The sequence below is a fragment of the Ambystoma mexicanum genome, chromosome 5q, assembly GCF_040938575.1.
Source record: "Ambystoma mexicanum isolate Mex_15411 chromosome 5q, UKY_AmexF1_1, whole genome shotgun sequence".
In the NCBI taxonomy this organism is placed as follows: domain Eukaryota; kingdom Metazoa; phylum Chordata; class Amphibia; order Caudata; family Ambystomatidae; genus Ambystoma; species Ambystoma mexicanum.
In genome coordinates this window covers 1,276,224,644-1,276,232,746 of record NC_090933.1, presented here as the reverse complement: position 1 = coordinate 1,276,232,746, position 8,103 = coordinate 1,276,224,644, and the positions used below count along the sequence as shown (strand labels likewise).

Genomic DNA, 8,103 nt, shown 5'->3' with positions numbered 1-8,103 from the left:
TTGAGTTCTTGCAGTGAAGGTTTGTGTGCAATTTTGTGGTCTTTCCAGTAGGCATTGTGTCTTCAGTAAAGGTAATACAGCAGTCTTCAGTGAAGAGGCAGTGATGGCACATAGTTCACATGGACAGAAGTCTTGCATTTGGAAGAAAGGGGTTAGCTCATGTGGCCCGATGGCTGAGCATGCCAACAATGTTGCATTTCCGGGCCACAGCCGGCAGATGGATCCAAATCTGTACAGAAGTAACTTCTGGCCGATGGCGAAGCAGTCTAGACACATGGGAGGTAAACACATGCCCCTTAACCCATCCTGCAATATGGAGGGCATAGAGGACATCGAATGAAAAGAGGAAGGGCGTTGCTACCTGAAGACATAGGTTCTAGTCAGACTATTGCCATTTAGGAATTAGTAAACATTTTATTGGATCACAAAATGAATTTGTTTTAAAGTATCAGCAGGAGGAGCCTCACACAAACTGTACCTCTTCTGACCCAAGACACTAAAAAGATGAAGGGAAGCAATTGTTGAGTTGAACCTCATTTTTTTCAATTTATTATTCGTTCAGAGAAAATCAAAATGAGCGCAGGTGATCAAAGGTTTCCCATTAGTTCTAAGGGCTCTTCTGACCAACGAGTGAAAAAATACTTCCCCCATTCGCAAATTCTGTTCATCACAGCACTAAAGGCCACAGGAAACATTTAAAAAATGTATCTTATGTAGATGTTCTACTTCCTGCTTCAGAGACAGTGCAGACAACTAGATTAGGCTCAATGCTGGAGGTGTTCAAAAGTTATGTATGAGCAATCATCAAAAAGGCACTGCAAACTAACAAGTTCCTAATTATATGGAGAGGGTGCCACTTGTCTTGAGTGCTTTCTCGGTCAAGGTGCTTGATTGGCTACTGGAACTAGGTCTAGTCTTTCAGGACAAGTGGAGCCTTCACTTGTTTGGTGACTTCTGGCCCCATTAGTGCCTCCACGATGGCGAGGGCAAATTCAAAGCTTGTGCCAGGACCACGGCTGGTGATGAGGTTTCCATCTTTCTCCACTCGGTTCTCAGAGTAGATGTAATGATCTGAAACCATAAGAAGAAAGATGCTTCAGACACAAAAAGAGCAGCAGGAGGTATGGGGCGGTCAGGGGGAGCATTACCAGATCATTATGCCCACTGAAAACATTATATGCAGGGGTTTGTAAGAGAAATGGAACATGGCAGGTTGGACAATTTCTGTTTAGCAATCTACGGCACACTGGAAAATGAAGTAGGTTGGAGGGTCGCTCTGGGACAAGTGAGGTTGGGGGTGGGAAGTGGAGAGGTGCAAACGAGTGAGGCAACATCAGTTCCTAGCTCAGCCATCTTTAATTAAAAGCAAAACCACAGTATATTGCTCACAGGGTCCTGCTACGGAAGAAGGGAGCGCAGCGAATTAGAGAAATGCGAGACAGCCGCTTAACAACCATAAAACACCAGTTTGGGGAACTGGCAGAGGGAAATATTTACTGCAGTTTCAGCAGTGTTAGTATGGTCTATTGCTCCAGATCATAGCCTGGTACCGTTTGGTTTTGCAGGAGCAGAGATTACACAAAATGAAAACGGTTTCTGGCCAAGATCTTTTATAATGGCAAAGATCGAATTATGCACATTGTGATCGACAGATACCTTCAATAACTAATTTGAGGCAGGGATGTCTTGAGATTTGAAACTGAGTCGACACACCTAAGGGCAACAGGTTTGGAAAAGAAAACTGACAGCACAAACCTGAACTGTATTGATATAGACACACTAGGCCTTTGCTTTCTCCTACTCGGGATGTGTACTTTTCTATGATTATTGTGCATCGATTCACAGTTGAACTTCCCAAAATAATTTGTTTGTTTTGAAAGCAAACATCTATAATAAATTTAAAAATCCGTGACGCGCAGTACCCAAGTCAAAATAACAAACTTGAGCCATCAATAAATCAACCCACTGTATTCACACCCAGATTGGATTCCTTGAAAAGGAATGCAGAAAGCCGACCAGCACAACTGGACAAAGGCAAGGGTGAGCATGGGTCCCTCCACTCGCAGAGCAGCCACCAGTACAGGGGTCAGCATTGCAGCCTTCAGAGCGGGGAATGGGTCAATGCCTTACCTCCAGCCATCATTTTGTCTTTAGCCAAAGGATGCGTGGTGACCTTCTTTCCAAAACCAATTTCATGTGCCAGCAGAGCTGTGGGACCTGCAACAAGAAATTAAGTGTTGGGACAAACTGACCGTCGCAGAAATACATGCAAAAAACCTTTCCCAAAGCATTGTGATGGTTCAGTGGGGGTGGATGTTTAAAAAGACTTTCTGGTTTCAAAGCAAATGTAATTAAGGGAGAAATTGTAGAATGGTTAATGTGTTATAAAGAGGATGGAAAAGCAGAGTAAAAAGTAACCAATCATAATTATAGGAGAAATGACATTAGAAACATCACATTTTTAGTGTTTCGCATCAGCCTCCACCAGCTGCGAAGGATGGCATAGGTATCAATAGCATATTTAATGTTATTAAATTTATCGACCTGAGAAAAAATGATAGGCTCCAATCCGGTCAGGCCAACTCATCCTGTGTCCACAGGGTAAAAACATATGTCATAGTGATGCACTTAATGCACTCATTTATCTTGGCAGCGGTGCACTCACGATAGTCGCAAAACACTCAGCGCCTGAACAAAAGCAAGTAGCAAACGAATAACCCAAGCAGTTCACATGGGAGGGATTCAGTGCAGTGCAAGAGCACTGTGGCAGAAACAGCAATGCACGATTAGAGTAACTGGTTAAAATCTAAGCAGACCGAGGCCAGTAGGGGGGTGCATAGAAGATGGGAGTCTCTTAGATCAGCTCCCCCCCAATGGTGTTCCTCAAGGAGAAACGGTTTAGACCCCTCGAATCGCCAGTGGACCGAGAAAGGGTGGTAGACCTCCTAGGACTGCCCCCAATAACAAGGCTGAGAATGCGAGTGACCGAGGGCCACTAATTTTGCATAGATACAGAAGAAAGCCATGAGCGGATTAGAGGCATTGCTGGTTAGGAGGCGAGTGGGAGATGCAGCCACTTACTTTCATAGTGGAACATCCCAAGTGGAATTGAGGAAGCTGTCTCGACCGGAGTATTAATGGGGTTGGAAGACTCACTGTCCAGTCCAAAAGAACGTGCCCAGCACCATTGCGTGTAGACATAAGGTGAGCGGCAAGGAGTGGCAGGACTGGAAGCTGTTCAAACTTGGTTGGGGATAAATTCACCAACAACACCGCGAGTGAGGGGGAACTCGCCCAGAACACCGAAGAGGGATTCAGGATAACCAGGCCTATGGTGTGCGCACCATCGCCATGAGAGCTCGATCAGGAGCAGTGCGGCTAGACTTCTATGTCTGTGACCCTACAAGGTGCACAACTCCTGAAGTAGGAGCGACATATGAGAGGCAACTTGAGAGGCAAATAAACTAGTCATTCATTACGTCGGCACCTCTCCTGTCCCACTGCTATAGAAATTTGACAGTTCACCTCACATCAACCACCTCCTCTCCACCACCATATCGCAGATGGGAGAGAGGTTACTCGCGGAGGCAACCCTGCCAACCTTATCCCGGATCAATTAAAGAGATATATTTGCAAACTATGGAAGACCTGAACATGTTGTAACCAAAGATGCAAATGTCACTACTGAAACCGACACACGTAGATATATTTGACCCAAAGCAGATATGCATCCACTATGAAGCTACACGAACAAAAGGTCAAATTGCACTTAGACATGAAGAAAATGCTTGCATCCAATAGGCTAGAAAACATGCTCCACATAGGCTGAAAATGCAAGAAATACATGTAAAGCTTGCTTAATGCAGAAACGCAGGAAAAATGAGTGGCCATGTTAAACAAGATGGACCGTGCAGCCACGTTCAAGTGAATGGGAGACATCGAGAAGCCTCAAAGCTGCAGGGGGACCTGGCTCGCTGAGGTAGCAGAAAAGTCAGTCCTGAGCAGCCCAGACAATAACTATACATCTTGTTCCAAGGTTATCGTGCACAGATTAGGGTTGGATTGGCACTCAAGAGAACTGACAATAACAGTTCTCAGGCATGAGATGCATTTCTCGTAGACTAAGCAAAGAAACAAATCATTCTGGAAGGTCAGATTCCCATTTACTAAGGCTCAATATTGGGAAGAAAGTAGCTCAAACATGTCTCTAGAGGCTAGCAAGGGTAATGACAGCTGCATTAAGAAGGGCTAAAATACCAGTAAATGCTGAGCAGAATAATTCAAAATGCTGTCTACACAAACGCGACCTACAATCTGAGGAGAATGTCTATTCATCAGATTCAGGGACAGACAGGCCAAGGCCTTCTTTCCCATCTCGTTTTTGGGACAAAAGTTACAAGATAATGCAAAGTTAAACGCCCTGGCTTGTGGCCTAGAGTATCAGAAATTGTAACCTTAATGGCAAAAGTAGCACCTTGGTGCCGGTCTCACCAACCCCTATTGTTGCTAATGTGCTTCCAAAGTGCCAAGGCTGAGAAAGACACCTCTGACCAATCCCACCAACATTTAACGCTCATCTATAAAATGTTGCAATGGCCAATAGTTTTGTATTATGATGACATGTTTTTACCTGTATCAGTTTAGTAGGTGTTCTTAGGCGGGGCCACCAAATAGAGTGCAGACAATGAGCGTATGAGCCCTAATGGAATATATATCTAGTTGATCCCCTTAACCAATCCCCCCCACCTCAGAGGATTTCTAGAATGAAACATCAGTTGTGGTGTAATCATCATTCTTAAAGTCCTGTGAAGCCTGGAACTGGAATCATTTAAGAGTACGCAGATTGTCTTGCTGTCCCTGTTCTATAAGGGTTTTGTTAAATAAAATAGGTCTTTGTAAAACTCTTTTGGGGAATATGATTTCCCCTGGCCTGTCCTGTCCTCTTTGCTTACCCAGGGTGTTTCCACCCCTCCTTTACAAACTTAAGCATGCAGTTTTAACAGAAATTACAGACCTGCCAAGTGACCAAAAGCACACCATCAGCAATGCAGAATTGTGGCTGCTAGCATTGGCTAGGTGGCTGATAAACTGTTCAGCCTGTGCAGGCGATCAAGGGCGAGTGTCTTTACTTGCTGTTTTAAGGACATATTTTCTATGCTCTGGCCTGGTGGACAGATGTATAGAAAGCCAACCTAGTATTGTGACTGGGACAACTCTGGGAGGTGTAGCCAAACCAGTTCAAGGTAGCAAGGCGAGTTGTCTAGGCCAAGTCTTAAGAGGTGATAAGCTTATAAGGGGCCTCAATGAGCACACAGTGATAAATAGTCGGGGAACACAGACAAACGGGTATAAAAATACTACTTTAATGATGTCCATAGTGATAAATGACTACCAACAGGCAATTCTATCACACAACACTCGATAAGTTCCATACAGTTTTTTGAAGCTGGTCCAATGAACAGTTCCAAGGGTTAGGGGACAAGTTAATCTAACAAACGTGTCCACAAACTTGCAGAGTGCTTGTGTGCACGATCAATGGCAAAGCCAAACTATTACAAAAGTTATAAGTGTTATCAAAACTTTAGAGGGATATAGGGGGTGCAGGTAAGTATCGCTATAACTCACCCCCGTACACCGATTCTTTGTAGGATTTCGCAGGTCTGCTGAAGAGGGTGCGAGGTCGCTTTTCCCACTGTCAGCCTCAGCCCTTGATTTCCCCCAGGGGCTGCAGGCTCGAGAACTCCTCTGGTCGGCGACTAATGGTGGTGCAAGGTCTTCCAGTTGAGAAATGCAAAAGAACTTGATGCAGGGCACCTATCAGGACAGGACTGGACCCTGGTAAGTAGATTTAGACAACGGCCACCAATGGACGGCGACGCAAAGGGATTCACTTGCCGTGGTCAGACTTGGCCTCCTATCTCCGGTCCCCTTGATGCTAGGACCATGGAATTTCGCAGAGGTGAGTCTTGTTGCAGAAGCTGGAAATCCCCCAAGTTCCAGGCCTGAACTCTAAATGGCGACGTCTGCTGCACGGTAGCCTCAGAGCTGGTCAGCAACTGGCCAGTCCAGGGGCACTTCTGAAGCGCTCTTCTTCGTAGGACTCTGAGCTGACGTCGAGAATGGATGTTCCCTCCACTGCAAGGGTGGCAGGTCCTTCGCAGGACTGCTGTAGATCTTCCACACGACATGGCTCCTCCAGGACAGCAGCAGAAGTTGGGCAGCAGGCCTTCTTCCAATGGGTCTCCGGTCCCTTCGCGGGTCTTGCAACTGGACAGGATTCTTGGCTGCTTTGGTTTATTCAAGGATCTCTCCAGAGTGGGTGCAGGGGCCCTCTTATCCTAAATGCCAGGAAAGAAGTGGAACTCCCACTAGCCAATGAAAACAAACACACACGCTCTCTCTTGTGTATTGGGACCAGACAGTTCCCACCCACATCATGGCAGCACACACATAGCACTCCAGTAACCTGCCAAAAGCCTCTGCTTTCCCAGGCACTGGAAGTCTATACAAGTATTTTCCTGGCCTCACAGGCCAGGAAGAAGGGTAAAATACAAGATGGACAAAGGACAAGCGAGAAAATGTGTGGCATGGCCATGTTTGACCACTGGCCACAGTTAGTAGCCAAAACGGGGTAAGGCTAAAACGAAATTATTTATTTATTTATTTATTTTTGTGTAACTGCTGCCCCAGCTTGTCCCTTAAAAACACACCCAAGATGTGTTGTAGCACACCTAGGATGCATTGTACAATAATATAAAGTTACAAAAGTGATAAGTTACCAAAAGTAGTAACAAAGTAACAAGACTAGGGGAAACAATGTTTCCCAGTATGACAGCCTGAAGGACATGTCAGTTTCCCCCAGGACAGATGAGCAAAAGATAATGTTAGGGGACTTTTCTAAGACTTTACTAAACTATGCCAGTGGTTTGTAGATCCCCCCCCCCCCCCAACGCTTAGTATCAGTCTGTACTACTGCTGGAACCTTGGTAGAGTGGCAGAGCAGTCAGGCGTATCTAAAGAGGAAGATGTGAGCTATAGGAAGTACACTGAACCCAGTTAGACATGCACTGCAATTTAACACTTACACATATAGACAATATAAGATTATATATTTAAACCAGAATCACCTTAAATACCTCATACGTTTATACAAGAACACTTCGGAATACTTTAGAATACACTTCAAAGACACTTCTTAGTTTGTGATTATTCGCAGTTGCATTTGTTGCAACTTTAGAAAGTGAAAAGTCAATGTTATCGTATTATCGGTAACTAAGCGCACTTGCGGTTCTTAGCAGAAATACAGTAAGACATTTACTCTGCATATACATATAAGCAAGTGACATTAGAGATGGATAATGGTTAGTATAACACTAGCACTGTACAAGGATCTAGGGATGCTTTCTTCGCACAGCAAGTCCTTAAATCTGAAAACGCAACCCTAGCCGAAAGCCGTTCAGAGAGGGCTCAAAGGCTGGACAAGCAGCAGAATACGAAGAGTTCCCGTTTATTTCTTCAAGTCTCTAGTCAAGTGAGCAGCAAGTTAACAACCAACGGTGGAGACCCTGTTAAGGACTCGATAAGGGGACACAAGCAGCAGCTTGGGTCTGAGGTAAGAGGGGTATCCTCGACACCTCTGGGTGCACTCCAAAGCTCTGGAGCTACTTCTCGGATCAAGGCAAGCAATACCTTTTACCCCACATTACCTTTGAATTGAAGTAGACGTTGTGCCTGGATTCTCTTTGATGTGGCTGTGCTGGACCCGACCTCTGGAATCCTTGGTCTGATGACGAAAGGCAGGGCAATGGAGGGGATCTCTCAGCAGCAGTCTCGAGGGAGTACCTCTGGTATGGCTTCCATCAACTTGTTGGGTCACTGTGGATTTGGCGCCTTTTCTGCAGCTCCAACAAAGGGCACAATTCGTCTGATCACTCTTCTTTGCTTCTTACAGTCCCACACTTTGCTGAGGTGGTCTGGGCAAGTTGGTTCTCTGAAGTGTCCTTGAGGGCTCAGCAAAGATTTGGACGAGTTCGGCCTCTCCACGACGAACTTGGAATGGGCAGCATGTCTTATGGTATTGAGTTTCTCGGCTTTGGAATCTCA

At 45.4% G+C, this 8,103-nt stretch overlaps 1 protein-coding gene across 1 annotated transcript in view; it reads right to left on the bottom strand.

Moving 5' to 3' along the window:
* Positions 1-518: 518 nt before the first annotated feature.
* The window catches only part of PARK7 (Parkinsonism associated deglycase), a 105,587-nt gene continuing 98,002 nt past the window's right edge, over positions 519-8,103 (bottom strand). Inside the window, exons 5-6 of the mRNA XM_069621847.1 lie at positions 2,131-2,217; positions 519-1,071 (exon numbers count right to left, since the gene is read on the bottom strand). Of these exons, the coding sequence (XP_069477948.1) occupies positions 911-1,071; positions 2,131-2,217 (248 nt within the window). The 3' untranslated portion in view covers positions 519-910. The remainder of the gene's footprint in view (positions 1,072-2,130; positions 2,218-8,103) is intronic.